This window comes from Toxorhynchites rutilus, chromosome 3, assembly GCF_029784135.1.
Source record: "Toxorhynchites rutilus septentrionalis strain SRP chromosome 3, ASM2978413v1, whole genome shotgun sequence".
NCBI lineage: Eukaryota > Metazoa > Arthropoda > Insecta > Diptera > Culicidae > Toxorhynchites > Toxorhynchites rutilus.
The window spans coordinates 50510323-50528276 of record NC_073746.1 but is presented as its reverse complement, the minus strand read 5'-3'; the positions used below and the strand labels follow the sequence as shown (position 1 = coordinate 50528276).

The 17954-nt window shown below is 37.9% G+C and overlaps 1 protein-coding gene across 3 annotated transcripts in view; it reads right to left on the bottom strand.

Annotated features, from left to right (window-relative positions):
- LOC129775228 (uncharacterized) overlaps window positions 1-17954 on the bottom strand; it is a 290679-nt gene that overhangs the window by 41714 nt on the left and 231011 nt on the right. For all 3 annotated transcript variants that reach the window (XM_055779667.1, XM_055779666.1, XM_055779668.1), the window contains exons 4-5: window positions 12634-12763; window positions 6084-6217 (exon numbers count right to left, since the gene is read on the bottom strand). In XM_055779667.1, the coding sequence (XP_055635642.1) occupies window positions 6084-6217; window positions 12634-12763 (264 nt within the window). The remainder of the gene's footprint in view (window positions 1-6083; window positions 6218-12633; window positions 12764-17954) is intronic.

Below are 17954 nucleotides of genomic sequence, written 5' to 3'. Positions count from 1 at the left end.
GGGAGGTTCTTTTGCATCCGCCGTATATTCCGGACCTTGTACCAAGTGACTACCACCTGTATTTGTCCATGGCGAACGAGCTAGGTAGTCAGAAGTTAGCCACAAAAGAGGCCTGTGAAAATTGGCTATCCGAGATTTTTGCCAATAAGGAAGCGAGGTTCTATAACAGGGGTATTATGAAGTTGGCATCTCGTTGGGAACAAGTCATCAAACAAAACGGCGCATATTTGACTCAAAACAGATGATTGTAACTAATTTTATGAACAAATGAAAATTCAAAAAAAATACCGCAGGACTTTTTTGACAGCCTAATATATGTAATATTTGAACTCGCGCATTTTGTCATAATTCCCGTTGATACTTAATCTAGGTTCCATCAAATATTTTTTTAATAATTTTTAATAATACTTTAATCAGATAAAAAAGCCCCCCACGTAATTTTTAAATTTTCACAAAACAATTCGGTAATATTTATCATTATAACACGTACACACGAAGCAACGATTTTTTAAATTTGTTTTCCCACTAAACATTATGTGTTTTCGAAATCATTAATTGTTTCTTCTTCTTCCGAATTTTTCCTGATAAACATAAAATATATAAATTTTACAAATGAATTGAAAAAAAAATTACACATGAATTGAAAAAAATGTACATGAGTTTTGAAAAAAAAAATAATTTTTAAAATATTTTAATTCAAAAAAAATTATATTCTTTAATGCAAATTTTAAACGATTTCCTTCATTTCATTCTCTTGCCAACATTTTGTAGGACTCAGTGTTGCCACATTTGAATCTGTACCAGAGGGGTCAAAAATCATTCTCATCTGTACTTTTTCCCAAAATATTGTACCATTGAAAATATTCGTTGTAGGGAAAAACTGATTCATTAGTATGAAAAAAAACTCTTTTATTAATAATAAATACTCCATTTACATTAACAAGTCATTCGTGTGTTTGATGATTCTTATACATAGTTTTTCTGAATCTAGATTGCATAATATCATTTATCAAAATTTTCGAGCTGCCGCCACGATGTTTGATCAAATCTTCTGATCTCAAAATAGCGTTCATCGTATCGTTGCTGAGCCGATTTCGTTTTGTTCTGATTATGTTCAGAAAAAAAATCCCTTGACAGTTGCAACATCCTTGAGCGTCGAACCATCAAAACCGAATACTTTTCTCATTTTCTTATGCCGGATTTACAATCATCTACAATGAGCGCGATTTTTTTTCTTCAATAGCGATTTTTATTCGTCAACCAATCAGGGCAAAGCGCGAAATCACCTATGACAGTGCGAAAAATGATAGAACTCTCCAAGCTTTGGCTGCGAAAATCGCGTTGCTTTGAAAGGAGACACTACATACATCAGACAGGTGGAACAAAATATACTTGATGGATGGAACGATATATCGAAAAAAATGTTCATATGAAACGCTTCATAAAGTGAGAGCTGCATCGATCACCTATTGCAAGCGTATTGCTGTATAATCATTATTATTTTAACACATTTTTGTTAATATTCGATTGAATTTGTTGGTTTTTTAATTATTAATTATCTGGCATTTTATACTTGCATTCACATTTCTAGCGATATGATTTTGTTTGTTGAGTTTGATTAACTCGTTTCGAGAAAATTCGAACTCAAATCGAATTGGTTTTAGTATTATGTATCTTTTTCAAGTTCATATGTTCGGTGTACTAGATTTAGAGCAAAATTTGTCTCCTAGAAAAATGTAAAATTTTTAAGTTCGTAAACAAAGCTGGTCAAAGGCATGTCAAAATGGTCGAAATGAACATAAAACACTCGTTTCGAAATGCGCAATGTAACCCCCGGTTTTCCAGCCTGTGCCAAACGATTTAATTGATCTGGGGCAAAACATACGTCGCACCGTCCGACGTAAATCCTTTCAGACGTTTCTTGTAAGTAATTTCTTCTTTATGAAACTGATCAATCATTGTATTGTAAATGATCAGCAGCACAAAGCGATACTGCGGCGTAGAAGTCGTCGTGTATCCCAATGTTGCTTTTTCCAAATGTAAGAAATTTCGCAAGTGAAAAAAATCTGTACCAATCTGTACTTTTTGACGAAAATCTGTACTCTGTACCGTACAGAATCTGTACCAAAAATAACGGAAAAAAAATTGTACGATTCCAGATAAATCTGTACGTGTGGCAACACTGGTAGGACTCATCGTTTTTAAATTATTGTTTTTTTATAAAAAATGTGCAACAAAATAGTTTTTTTGAAGAGACTTGAAGTATTTAAAGTTAACACGTTAAGCCCCGCGTCGGTCCCTAGGGACTGACACTGAATTTTTCATCTTTTTCGCGCCGATCTCACCGGACCGACAGTAGACTTTTCATTCGGAAAGTGCCGACATCGGGAACGGCAACAACAAAGTTACAAAATGATATTTAGAAAAGTCCCCCATCGATTCGTTGGAACCGACATGAGCCTGACGAAAAGTTCATTGTCGGTCCCCTATTTCGGTAGGGGCTTAACGTGTTAAATGACCAGTTTTTTATCCACAATGTTTCGCCGCAAACTGAGTTGGTATGAAATTCGTCTAATGTGATACCTTCAATATCACCGGGAATCCGGGAATGATTTCGTACTTTGGGCAAATTATTGTACTTCATTCCGTTTTATGATGGCTGGTGTTTTGCTGCAGGCACCTTCTTTTTTATTGAACTTGTACTTTTTTATTGTACTGATATAGCGAAACCCTCTTTTTCGAGACTAGCGATTTGAAGTGTCTTTGCTTGATGCAACGATATGGAAAACGACGCGGTGGTTTCACTGAACAAAATTGCAGTGCTAATTTGCAATAATGTTTTGCGCTTCGATTGGTATGTCATTATTTGTTAAGCAAAATAATTATTAACGTTAATTTTATATCTTAAAATCGTTTCTGATTTAGCTCCTTTACTGAAAAACGTATCGTTTCTTTACTGAAACGTGCGTATTGACAAAAGCTTCAATTGATAAACCAAAATTGTGTTGTGCAAGTGCAAAAAACAAAATAACATACAATCCCATCCCTTGCGCTCTTTGTTTTACTGCCACTTCTAGCCCAGGTATTCTCAAACTATTTTGGACGAGAGACCCCTTTTTTCAGAATGAAGTGATACCATCGACCCCCATAGTCGAATTTCTTTAAAAAAATTATCTTTATTTTTTTCATACAAAATACTTACCCCAAGAAAAACTTAGTTATTAATCAGGTAAGTAAACTTGATATCATTTTCTCATCAATAAACAGACATAAAATTCAGTAAGTATCAAGTGTAATTCATAATTATTGATACAAATTACAACATTAATATATTATACAAAAATATCAGTCATTCTTATGACAAATTGGTTCATGTAATGCAACTTATACAGTATCTTGAAAGTTTCGAATAACAAATTGTGTTAATTCATAGGGGCCAATTTTTAGACTGCGTTGACCCCCAAAATCAGTTTTCCTTTATGTCGACCCCTGGGGAACGAAATCGGCCCCACTTTGAGAACCCCTGATATAGACATTTCTTGACGAATGTCCACAATATCATTCATTCATTCATTCATTACTATCAACAGGCCTGAACATAAGTGCCCTAATGATACTAATACTACAACATCTAATATCTACTCAAAACTATACCTAACTGGAAAGAGCGGTCAAGTATGCCTTTTTCAAGCTTGCACGAAATAAGTGAAAGTCACAAAACAAGGAGTAACGAATAAAAACACGAGACATACTCGATACGGGTTCGTTGTAACCGCAACTTGTACGAGAGTGAGGGAGGCGGAGAAAAGTATGAGAACGCAGGTTACGAAGGCGTAGGTAAAAATTGATCAATTGGAGAAGATCAGCACAGTCGATTTTCGAAGAAATCAGATCTGATATGAACGTTGCCTTCGCTACACTACTAGAGCACAATGGGAGAGTGGGTCTTTGAACTGCTTGGTGACGCGAAAAATGAAGCATAAGACCATATATGCCTTGATGTACGAGATATGATCGCGGAATGTTAGCTCAGAATCTAGGACGATACCAAGGTCCTTGATAGTCATAACACGGTTTAAGGGTATATTGCGTATTTTATACGAAAATGTGACAGGCGATCGTTTCCGCGTGAACGATATGACTGAACATTTTGCTGGATTCAAAACCATTCTATTTGTCTCCCACCATTCAGAGAAAATATCGAGTTGTTGCTGAATGAATATCGCATCATCGTCACTATTGACTATGTGAAACAATTTAAAATCGTCCGCGTATGCAAGTTTGGGACATTTTACACAAAAATTAATATCATTGAGATAAAGCAGGAATATGTAAGGACCGAGATGACTTCCTTGAGGTACACCCGATGTGACCCGAAAAAGAGATGAAACGGTGTCGCCGATTTTCATTGACATCACACGATCAGTAAGGTATGAGTGTAACCAGTTTAAAAACAAACTATGGAACCCAAGGCGTTGGAATTTTGCGACAGCGATTTAAACAAGCAAGTTGTACTCTGCTGGAACTTATGTCAGGATCACTACAGATAGTAGGTAGGTAAGGTACACTGCTGGCAGCTTTAAAAATTTGTTCATTGTGGAGTCTTTCATCAACGAGAACACCACTGAATTGTTCTCGAAATAGCTCACAAATACTCTGTTTTGTTTGATGCGTCCACATTGTTGCGTGTCATTACGGTAGGTAGTCCTGACTCCTTCCTCTGCACATCGACAAATCTCCAGAATTCTTGTGGGTTGTTTTTCAGATTACTCTGAATACGGTTGAGATGAGCTCCAAATAGCGCTCTGTTCAGTCGTTTATAGTTTTTGCTGATTTAAGAGTAACGGGTTTTCCAAAGTACACAACGGAAATTGGAAAATTTCCTCAAAGTAAAACGTTTTTCCCTTTTAAAACGTTCCAAAAGATTGTTAGTCCAGGGCGGGTGACGAGAATTGCAGGCCGTCTTCTTAGGGACGAATTGATCAATCGCATAGAGGATAACATTAGATAAAGAATGAGTGGCTACCTCGATATCGCAGTCATTAAGAATATCATCCCAGTTAATGGGTGCTTTCAAAAGACGTCATGTGGTGCGAATATTCGACAATTGAAGAGAGACCAGAGTGGTGCGAATATTGTTGAAGAAAGTGGATTTAATCCGAGATTGAGAATACATCAAAAAGAAAAGTTACAATAAAAGCGAAATTCGGCTGTAATGATAGAAATGATCTCTTGTCGATGAGTTCTACATAATCATAATCGTATTTCCTTCCAACAGCGAAACCCACGACGATGACATTTCTTGCTTTGAGAGCAAGCACTATGATAGAAAAAAAATGCAAATTAACACTCAAAAGTTCAACTCGTGAACAAGTAGGGATGTATTCGCTGAAACAATGCTAAGTGCAACAGCATTTTCCAACAGCAATAGTGTATTGCGTGCTGCCGATGCGCCGGTTCCCGATAGAAGAACCAGCTAGCTAGATTAGCAAGAACAAAAAAAAACACATCCACCCACCTACAATCAAACCGTAGTCTAGGGCCCGGTACAAGAATCCGGGAAAAGTTACGCTGTTCGAAGCGTGAAATTGCCATGCCTGATTGGGAAGTGCAAATTCAATTATGTTTTAAATAGGTTTTGAATCCAGTTTGAGCTTTATGCCTCAACACTCGTATGAAAAGGTCCACGGTGGTTTGGGAGAGCAAGCAAGCAAGCAAAAAAAAAAGCCGAATGAATGGCTCAGACGCGAAATTGAATTTTGCCGTAGGCGAAATGATGGAAGGACCAAAACCAAAATCGAATCAGCCGGAAGTTCATGGTGGGGTGCCATTCTGTGGCGACGGGCTGTGGCTTTGACTTTTCAGATGGAATCGAGTCACAGGTTCCGTGCTAAACCTCTATCGTTGTTTGGTGGTTCGATGGGGCTGGACAAGCATTTCGAGCATACATACACTTAATAAGTTACTTCAATTGGATGCATCAGCGGGAAAATACCGCAGTATTTGAATTTTATCGTTTAGCCAAACATGCCTGTCTAAAACATATCGTGCTCGATTTTCCGTTAAAATACATCCATACTTACTGGCACATCATTGATGGTCCACGTGAGGTTGGCCGCGGGCTTGGAATGCAGCGACGTACAATTCGCTCGCAGGATGTCCCCGGGACGGTATCGCGTTTGCACTCCAATTATCGATGGTTTGTCCGTGGGTGGCTCTGTTTCCGTGGTGACAGCAGACCAGGATCCATTGCATGTAAACAAAGCCAAGAGCATAAGATATAGTTATTATTACAGATGGAAAACATGAGTGACATGATATGGAACTCGGTTTTTATGTGTTCTGGGGGTAGTGTTACACTTTTTAGCTCGCGGCATTGAATATGCGTAGCGGAATTGAAAGGTTCATTGTATCTTGTGAAGATTATAGCATTGCTATATGATAGATGTGAACATTTTGGAAGAGTGATATGATGCGCAATGTTGAATAGTATTATTGCAACGATCGATGTGTACATATTAGGTTGAGGAAAAAGAAATCCATTATTTTCCCGATCGATATCTCTTATCAGCCAGATTTTTCAAAGTTAACCGGTGGTCCGAAAAATCATTTTTCCCTTTTATCCAAAAATGACGTTTTTCGAAAATTCAATACTTTTGAACTACTGAACCGGTTCAGATGAACAACATATCAAATTGAAGCCAATAAGCTTTGAAAAAATATCACACTTGCGGGAAAATTAGATTCTGGTCGCAAAGGTCTAGTCTAGTTACATAGGAATATTTAACGAATGCTTAAAACATTTTAAATTTGAAAAAAATAAATCAAACGAAAAAATAGCATCTCTGACATATGTTATATAAAAAGCTTTCCAGAAAAGATTTAACCGAGGAAACTATGAAAAACTAACTCAATCAATAATTAAAAAATCGGAAATCCAAAAAATCGCAAAAATAGTAGTTTTTTCAAATAAAACTAATTCATAAGCTTCAATTTGATATGTCGGTCATCTGAATCGGTTCAGTAGTTCAGATGTTGAGCCTGATTCTCGAATACACTTTACGGTGGAAACGAAATGAAGTGCATCCGCGATGACTGTGGTACGGTGTCGACATCAGGATACGAAATTATTTTCCCACTAAAACTCATCAAAATATCTTTTATTTTTCATACATACATTTATTGAATCTTTCTGATATGGAAATAACAATATTTGGTTATGCATTTAGTTCTAACATAATAATGTATTACGTTTGTTAACAATTCTTACAGTTAAAATTTCACATGTGTGCTGGAGCACAACACCAACGTTTGACCACGTTCAAATCATTAAGGTTTTTTTCCTCAGACGTGTTACCATAGGTTGACCGAGTCGCCTTGCTAGTGGATTTGGATGATTCTTCACCTTTTCCGCATATTTCCTCCTCGTTTTATGAAGTTCTTTAACCGTCGCCATCCCTAAGTCTCGATGTATGACACTATTGCGGATGTACCAAAGGGCGCCAGTAATTTGTCTTAGCAGTTTATTTTGCACTCTTTCGATGATTTCGATATTACTTGCTGAAGCTGTTTGCCAAAGTTGACAGCCATAATGCCAAATAGGCTTCAGCATGGATTTGTATAGAAGTAGTTTCCTCTCGATTAGCCAATGTATTTGGTTTGCTCGCAATTTCAATTGCGTTTTCTTTGCTTCTATGTGTTTCTTCCAGGTTAGACGGCGATCTAGGTGTACACCGAGATATTTAACCCTCTACAGCCCAAGCCCGCCTTTAGACGGGCTTCGCGGATTCTCTTTTCAAATTATTCTGACATTATTTTCAATGGTCCTCCCTACTAGAACGTCTTCAGAATATTTTCATCTATCACATATACACATTGTTTTTATGCTGGTAGCTTTCTGCTAGGAGTATTTTATGTTGAAAGTCAGAAATCAGAGATAAAAATGGAGTAGGTTTTTTTAGACAAATAAAAAACTCGGGCGGTAGAGGGTTAATATCAGTCGATTGAGGTACTGCTGTTCCATTGAACTTGATTTGTGGGCATGTGTCCTGATTAAGCGTGAACCTAATGTGGACACATTTTGTTTCAATTACTTTTATTCTCCATTTTTGCCACTTTTCCACGACCGTTATGTGTTCCTAGAGATCCCGTGAAGCAATCGTTCAGTTTTTTGTGACTGCTGAGAATAGCTGTGTCATCTGCGAATGTTGTATTCATTTAGTTCCGCGCGGTCGGGAGATCAGCTGTGTAGATGAGATAGAGAACTGGTCCAAGAACACTGCCCTGAAGAACGCCAGCATAAATTTATCGCTCTTTCGATAGTGTTTGGTTATACCGAACATGAAACTTTCTTCCCAGTAGGTAAGAACGCATAATTTCATATACTTGTGGTAGCATGTTTTTAAATTTATAGAGCAGTCCTTCGTGCCATGCTTGAATGCTTGAGCTACATAAAAAAAAGGGCTGAGCAATATCCGCGGCCTTCATCTACTTTACGAATTTCTTCTATCAATCGGTGCACTTGTTCAATAGTGCCATGTTTTGCTCGGAATCCGAATTGATGATTCAGGATTAATCTTTCAATCTCGGGCGCTGATTTTATTAGGATATTTTTTTCGAACACTTTGGAAAAGATTGGAAGGATGCTGATAGGTCTATAAGATTCCACTTTCTGTGCGTCTTTTCCTGGCTTAGGAATCATAATGATGGTCGAAATTTTCCATGCTTGTGGGAAATATCCTATATGAGTCATTGCGTTGAAAATTCTCGTGAGATGTTTAATTGCTAGGTCAGGTAGTTCTTTGATTATATTTCCTTTGATGTGGCCGATTGTGGGTGACTTTTTCACATTGATATGATTTTAGATAACATATCTCACCAGCCGATGTTTGATTTTCATTTTGTTTTGGTTTGTAGCACCAGAAAATTCGAGCGTTTCTTGATTGGGTCCCGATTGATTCGGAGTGAAAACTTTTTGAAGATGGTTTGCAAAAGTTGCTGCTTTTTCATCGTCACTTCTGGCCCAATTACCAGAGGGCATTCTAAACGGCGGGATCTGTAGCTGTGGTCGTTTTAGATTCTTAGTTGCCTTCCATAGTGAGTAATTAGTATATTGATTTGGCGACAATTCAGTCAAGTAATTATGGAATTTTTTATGTTTCTGGTCTTGTAATAGGTTGCTTAATTTACGATGTGTCTTATTGAATTGGTTTTTAGATTCTGGCGATCTTTTGTTTTGCCAGATACGTCTTAGTCGTCGCTTTTCTGCAACTGCTGCTTTTATGTGGGAGGCAGTAATTTTTTTTTGTGTTTCTGGGTCTTTATAGGTGGGGTAGCTATCTCCGCAGCATTCTTCATGAGTAAACTGAGCTGGTTAACTGCGTTCTCGATATGATGTTCGTTATCCAGAGGTAGATCGAGAATGTTAGAGGAGATATATGTCTTATATTTTGTCCAGTTCGTTGAAAAGTTTGTGATATTAGATGACTTCTGCTTCACTTCCTTTTCTATGAAGTATTCCAGGAGTATTGGTGAGTGATCAGATGATAAGTCCAGAAAAAACTTCGATCGAATTTGTTTACTATCAAAATTTTTTGTAACAGCAAAATCTAGCAGGTCCGGAAGTCGTGCGAGATCCTCTGGCCAGTGTGTCGGTTCACCGCAGGATGCAATGTCATATCCAGAGTCAGTGATAACGTTGTATAATACGCGACCACGAGTGGTAATCAGCCTTGATCCCCAAAAGGTGTGTTTTGCGTTGAAGTCACCAGCGACGGTAAATCGGTGCGCTTGGAGTGAGAAGAAGTCCTTCAGTTCCTCCTCCGAAGGGTGGTGGTTCGGTGAAGAGTAGAGTGCTGTTAGTACTAATTTCTCCGATTTACTCTCGATGCACACAGCCGCTGCTTGGATATTTAGAGTACTGTGACGGTGCCATAAATAGTGTGGAATATCTCGTTTGATGAGGACCGCAGCCCCTCCTCTTGCTAACTCGTGCGGGTGATTTGTAACTCTGATGTTGTAGTGATCCGTCAGATGAGTTTCATTGATGAGAAAAACGTCAATGTCGTGTTGGTTCAAGAATAGTTGAATTTCATTCAAATGGTTATGTATCCCCTTTGCATTCCAATAGCAGATTTTCAAAAAAAAAATATTTTGAACATTGCAATTTTTGGATGAGAAGTTGCTAGCTGCGCAACATTTCTTGCATCATTGTTTGCATTGATGTCATGAGTTGCATAATTGAACCTATAAATACAAGTAATTGGTCCGCGGGAGGAATTATTGGTGTTGGAGGTTGGTGGAGTAGAGCATTCCTATACGATGTGCTAGGTGTAGACGTGAAACCAGGAGGTTGAGGTTTCGGGTGTGTGGCTGAATTTACCGTTAGTTGCAGGGTTGGCTGATAGTTTGCAGGTCTGCTAGTTGCAGCTTTTTGTCGAGATTCTTGCGGCTTTTTCTTTAAAGTTGTGTATACAGGGCACCCCCTGTAGTTTGGAGTATGGTTGCAACCGCAGTTGCTGCATTTTTTTGCTTCTGTTCTTGAAAGAGGGCATTTTTTCGTCTCATGAATACCACTGTATACTACGCAGACTGCTGGAAGGTTATAATACCCTTTAGTATGCCCGTATTCTTGGCAGTTGTGACACTACACAGGGCCAGTCCGTTTGTGCAGCTCTTTAAACATCACTACACGATTTAAAAGTCGGATGACTTTATAAATTGGATGCACTTCGCCTGGTTTCAATTTCTTTGTTGATGGCTCTAGTTCTACTCTATAGAGCGGCTGTAGTTTTTTTAAGTGGTTCAACATATTAGTAAACGAAGCCAGTTCAGAACTGTTATCGGTTAGAACTTTTCTTATGTCATCGGGAGGAACACCCTGTTCTATGACATTCAGCGCCACAGTTAGACCTTTCCAAGCTTTTAAGCGGTAGGTGCAATAGAGAGTTTTTTCCTTCTCTAACGCGTTCATAATTTTGCGATAATCGTCAATTGTATTGCACTGCACTTTCAGTTCACTAATATTTCCGCGTTGCATATTACGGCACAGAAGATTGTTGCTACAGATAACTTTTTTAACTAGGTCAATCGCGTTTCTGGTTACCACCAGACGCAGGTAAATCGGTGCGGACTTCGGTTGGACAGTGCACTTTCGTCGTTCACTGGAACAACCTATTGCTCAGAGGGATAACTGTGTTGGCTGTAATATTTGTTTTTTTTTTGGCTGCGTTGCCAGTGTTTTCACTATTAGGGCTCATTTTCTTTTTAAAAAAGCGATCTTGCCCTATTTGCACTTTTTTATTGTCTATTGGTTTCTTCACGTTTAAAATGAAATTACAACTACAATCAATAATTACGAAAACAAAATCCAATGTTTTTGCATGTGTGTTTTACACAGCTTGATATGTCGTTCATCTAAATCGGTTCAATGATTCAAAAGTTATGAATTTTAGAAAAAAAAGTCATTTTTGGGAAAAAGTGGAAAAACATGATTTTTCGGACCACCCTAAAATGGAAATGGTCACCCTAGCGAAAAAAATAAAAAAGTACGGGTCTTATGTTTTGCGATAAAGAACAAAATTACCACATTTGACGAAAATCTGAGAACCACTATATCGGGTTGGCATGGAATGGCTGTATTTTGGTGTCCAATAAAAATGTTTTTTTTTCTCAGCACGGGTTATTGCATTTTGAGGACCTCCATTTCCAAAACACTACTGAATTCGCAAGAACAAATTTAAATAGCACCACATTCTGACCGGGCTCCTCAGACATCAAGTTTTACCGAGTGTAAAATTAAAGCAAAATTACCTACCAATACTTGCTAAAATATCTTACGTTCTTACTCACAGAAGAAGAGATTTAAAGAAGAACTGGCAGTTCTCAGGAATACGACACATTCCGACGAATATTTCTGTTATTTTTTTTTGCTGGAGGCAAACGACGGAGCAATAGAATAAAACGCCAAGTAAAAGCGGCTGCTGCTTGAGAAAGAAAATGCCTTTGATGTGATTTGCTGCAGCAAGGTTTCCCTTTATGGGGAATTCCTTTGCCACCAGGATGTCTAGTCGAACTGCCAGGCAAGTGAAAAAAAAAACGAAACCGTTTATAAGTGATGTTACCTTCCTCGAAGCAGTACTGTGCGACGCTTGGGGAGAAGATGCTGGTGCTGAAGACCCAAGTCGTCCCAACAAAAATCCAATAAAACATGGAACGTTGGTAAATTGCTATCGGCTTGGTAGTAAGCCGGGGCAGAGCGGACAAACGCGAGCGCGTTCGAACATCGCATCGGCATCATCGGCAAGGTGTTCTGCACCGAACCCCAATCAGGGAACAAAAAAAGCAAATCTAATAATTTTCTATTAGCCGTATCTAATGGCTTGTTAGGGGCGGGATTTATGTGTCCCTTAATGTAGAGGTGATTCACTGCGTCATTTAGTTTGATGTGATGCGTAAACTGGAATTGCTCATTTTGTTCTCTAGTGGGGTACCCGAGTAATGAAGTTTGATTGTTTGAAGTTAAGTTACGGTCAGATTGTAATCAAATTAACCTAAAGCAAATATAACGTTCGTAATTAAAGGTTAAGTATCCTTGTTTTGAGACTAGAAAATAAATATAAAAACTGATCTTACCTATCACCTCCATGTCACCGGAATCGATCATTGTGTGGAAGGACGGCGCATCCGCGGATACTTCGCAACTAAATCTTCCCGACAGACTGGCGGGTTTGATGACCACGTGGCTTTCGTTGGACAGGGAACGCTGGAATGAAAGACAAGTAGGTGAATATTTCGGTTCTCCATCAACAAATCCCTAATCATAGCAAAACTTTTCCCATTTAATTCAAATCGTCTACAGCACAGATTGTACTCAAACGAGAAGAAAAAAATAATTCCTCAACCAAGCTCAACCCGACAGATTTTCTCATAATAAATTTTCATCATTCAATTCCCCCCACGGATATGACTCCACTTCAGCATGGCATCAGTCGGTCCGATGACTAAAAACACGCGCTAATTATTTAGAGTGGGCACAAAGGTGCGGAATAATGGAAGAAAGCACATCACAAAAACGATTTTTTTTTGTCTTGGGTTCAATTTTGTATTCGATATCATTTGAAGTAAAGTGGAAGCTGAAAGCGAAAATTGATTTTTCAGCCTCTCGTGTCAACAGTATTCGGCGAAGGATTGTTATCACACCGAGAATAAAGCAAACACCCGGGAGTAAAATCAATCAATTTGCAGGCAGCACAACTCATTAACATTCAAACTTTCGATAATGGATAGAGCATCGAAATAAAAAATAATCTAGTGAATCGATTAAATCGCGTCGCACAAAACTTCGCGTAATCACAGCCGGAAGAGATAGCTGATAAAGGGATCATTCTGGAAACATCATTGTTGTGCTTTGGTGCTTACAATGAACGGGGATGAAAAACCCTTTTCAGTCCCCTCTGCCCTCTAGCCATTCCCCTCCCTCATCCCCAAGCACCCGCACCCTTCAGAACCACCCGAAACAAAAAGATACTACACCGTCAGCCGTTAACTTTATAACCACGTTTCATTTCTGTTCAGCAAGCGCGAGATAACTCATAGATAAACTCGCCATTAAAAGCATTTTCCATTAAACGTAACTCGTTTTATCTGATTCTGACCTGGAAACGTGCTTTCCCGAATTGGATCCAGTCCATTTTTCCCGGCGCGTGTTTGCGTGTTCGCCGGAATCGCCCGGGTAGCAAACACGTCTCCACAAAAACATGCCTATTTGGAGGGCAAATAAAAATCTGAGTTGTTTCGCCATTCGCCGTGATCGTATGTTGAAGATTAAAAGCTGGCTAATTTTCAGCGAATACTGAAATGGTTAAAACTTTGTTAATGGAGCGAAGGCCCGAAGTGGTGCAATTATTTCGAGAGATTTTTTGCGTGTGATTTTTGCGCTCAAAGCTGGATGATTGGTACACGAAAGAATTATTGAGAATTAAACAGAGTAGGTGAAAATAATTTATATGCTTATATGCTCCTATCATGTGAGTTTTTTCTTATACGGGTGAATGTGATTTCATGTGCGGATTATAGTGTTTTATACATCATTTTTACTGTAAAAGCAATTCCACGTCAAATCAGCCGATTTTAAGACCTTCATCGATTTTTTTAAACCTTGTACATAAGGTGGCAGTAATCACAATTTTCATTATCATATGATCAATTTTAGTCACGATTGATTTTTTTATAAGATCGTATGCATTATCATTTAAATTTTAATTGTGAAATCGTAACTCGAAATCTAGATGTACAAAAGTTTAAAAAACAAAATGGCGAGGATCGAGGCCAAGGCTGCCACAATAAAGTCTGTGTTTGAATCTCAAAAAGTCTATTTATCTTAGTTTTTTCCTGAGAAAATCTGGTATTAAATTTATAAGTTCAATTTTGAAGCATAATCCTAGCTTTAACAGTTCTGCTGAAAAGTTCATAAGGTTGACGTCTAGATGGCGCCTCTTGCAAAAATCTACTTGACTATCACAAAGCACCATCTTTCAATGGATGCGTGTCAAAATTTGACAGCAATCGGTCAATTGGTTCGTGAGCATTGAGAGTGAAGCAACTTTTGTTATTGTGAGAAAAAATGGAAAAATCCGAATTTCGTGTATCGATAAAGCATATCGATACACGAAATATTAAGCATATTAAGTTTGCAAACCAAATTTCTTGTGCCGAAACCTTGAAAATGTTTCAGAATACATTTGGTGACTCAACTATGAACGATTTACCACGTCAAGGACGACCATCCACCTTCAACTGGTGAAAACATCGACAAAATAAAAGGAATGGTGCATAGCAATCGTCATTTAAGTTTGAGATACCTAGCCCGTGAACTAAACATCTCTCACGATACCGTTCGTCATATTTTGATTCATGTTTTGGGCATGAGAAAAGTCGCAGCACGACTAGTGCAAAACTAGCTCAATTTTCTAGAGACATTTCGTCGCAATCGATTGGCTGAAGATATGTTTGAACGATCAAATTCTGATCCCACTTTCTTTCAATGCATAGTTACTGACGACGAGACATGTGTGAAATAACCGCTTTGTGGAATCGGTTTTGACAGCATTGAAGACATAAAAACAATTTCGCTGCACGAACTGAAGTCAATTTCTGAATACAACTGTGAAAAGACTGATGACTGGATTGTTCGTTGGAAAAATGTGGGCAAAATGAATCTATAATATGCATAATACTCAAGTTTCTGCTTGAACGTCTCTCAATTAGTTTTGGGCAAAGCTTCGAGAGCCCTGGGGGTCTTCGTCGCCACTTGGTGCGCGTTCGCTTTCTAAGCGCTCGATCGTGAGTTCAAACTCAGGGCCCTCAATTGACCATCTTTGTGTTGTTTTAGAATAACTATGTCCACGCAACAATCATCAGTGATGGAGATCGATCCACGGTGAAACAAAGATCGATTCATCCATACAACTGCTTTGCTCTGTAAGAAACATCGGGCTGTTGTACTATAAATAACACAACAATGATCATATCAACTGTCTCCGCTGTCCGATTTCCTGAACAAAGGAAGAACAGAAAGAACACCCTTACACCTAAATGTGTAATTTAACTGCGTAATTTACCATAATCCAATCCATGCCATCTCTCAATTAAAAAAAAACTCTTATGCCTAAATGGCTATCATTACTGTGTAATTTACAAATTACAGAACCATAAACATGTACATGTACACGATTAAAACCCGACTCTGTTACAGCTAAAATGCTAATGAGTCTGGATAAATAAACAAATGGGATAAAAAAAATCGAGAGTTTGAGTTTTCTAAGCCAACAGTACAGAACGAGGAAAATTTTCAATGCTAACGAAATGAATAACAAATTCCATAGAAATTCTTCCATTGAGATTTTTAATTTAATAATAAGCAAATATATCTGATTCTAATTTTGAGGATAGTTAGATCGTTTACGACCAATGAATATTTTATGTGATTAGTATTAATAATGTAATAATATGCGTAATTGATACGTAACAAGAATGCTTTGAAATTTATAATGGTGTGAGAGTTGCTGCTGAAAGTGGCGACAAAGTGATCATGATTTTTCTCGTAAGCGTTCAATACAATTTCCCATGGTCAAAAAAAAATTGACAGTCTGGTATGGTATAGATTCTGTTTTGTTCAGTCTTAAAAAAACAATTTATCAAGAATTTACACTTGGCTTTCTGTTAATAGTGCATTGATATTTTAAGATTAGTCAAAAGTGGAAACTATGAAAAAAACCGAATATCAAATGGTCGGTGTTAATTCAGAGGGACCAAGTCGCAAAATTAAAAATGTCGACATTAGGTTAAGCATTTCGTAAGCTACATATCACATTTATCGAATTTTTAAAATCAGCATACACCAGGAATAACGTATCGAAAATGTTTTGATGTTCAACGGAAACATCTTATAGCTCTAAAATTCAAGTTCGTTTCTCTCGAAATCCTTAAAATGTCACATGGTCCGGACTGACTTAACACCGACCATATGTTAGAATCGTACAAAATAGATAATTTCATGGGTGTGAGCAAAATTGAGAATGAATCAAAAAATTGTAAACTAAAACGGACAGTGAGAAGTTGATGATGGAAAAAGCACCCAACTTTCTCGATTTTTCTTCCTCTCTGTTTGCATTTGAATTTCTGGGCAGACAAACGATGAGAGAGAAAATAAAATTATTTCTCTCGCGAGCGATAAACTACTACATTTTTAGTAGGGGAATGGGAATGGAATTTGGACCCCTAAGCAAATCGCCTAATATTTCCAAACCAACACGGTCTAAATAGAACATTTCACATTGTATACTGAGCTACACTTGTTTTCTCTCAATCAATAATGTTTAATCATTATATCACGCTTCAAATTACCAAATATATCGTAAAATAAAAGAGATGATTTCTGGACATTATAATTTGATGCGGGGTGATTTGGACCGTCGGTGGAGCGATTTGGTTCAGTATGTGTTTCATCAAAAAAAAAAAACATACTTATGTTTATGTAAAATATTTTTGGATAATGTTACAATCAGTAATAGAGTTTTGGAATCGATACCAGGTGTCTTGGTCAGATTCCAGACCAGAAAAATTGGATTGAGGCCATCTCGAATTCTGCATGAATATATTCACTGTTGTTCGAGCACTTTCGATGCTTGGTCAAAGAAAATCCGTTCTTGATGGTCTGTGTTGCTCTTCCAAGCTCCTCCTTCTTCCAACGTTGTCTGCCCATCCTCTTTGTGTAATTCAGCGGCATCTGGAATCAATTACACCAAATAAAAGCTTCAAACCTGTAGGACCAATTTACCCCACAGAAACATGCCTCCATGTCTCCCCACACAACATGCAAGAATTAAAATGCAATTAATTTCAATTATTGTTGTCAAACTTACAGTTTCGCTGTACCAAGTTGTTCCTTTTCTGTAGGCGAACAAAACTTTACTGCACAATACACGATAAGTTTGTTTGATCAGCGGGAAAAACCTCAAAACCACGATCGGAAAACCTACATTTTTTGATAATCAAAGTGCTTTCTGTGTTCATACTACCGTTTCCTTCCACCTGTCGAAATTTACAAACGTTTTTTGACGTAGGATTACGTCTTTCGGGAACATATTGGGGTACAAATTGAAAATCGAAAATCGAAAACATCGTGAAAATTGTCCAATTTCAAACACTAATTGCTCAGTATTTTCATGATGGATTGATGAAATTTCTACGTCAATCGATTTCGGCACTCCATAACATTTTCTTATATTGAAGAAAATAATATATGTCATGAAACTAACTATCGAACAATTAACAAATCTCAACCCCTATCCCTAACGGAAATACCCACTTCTGACTGGTCGAAAATGACGACACATGCGGCAGGTCCCTAACAGAGACATCAGAATCAAGCTGCCTGGGGTAAATCGGCATTG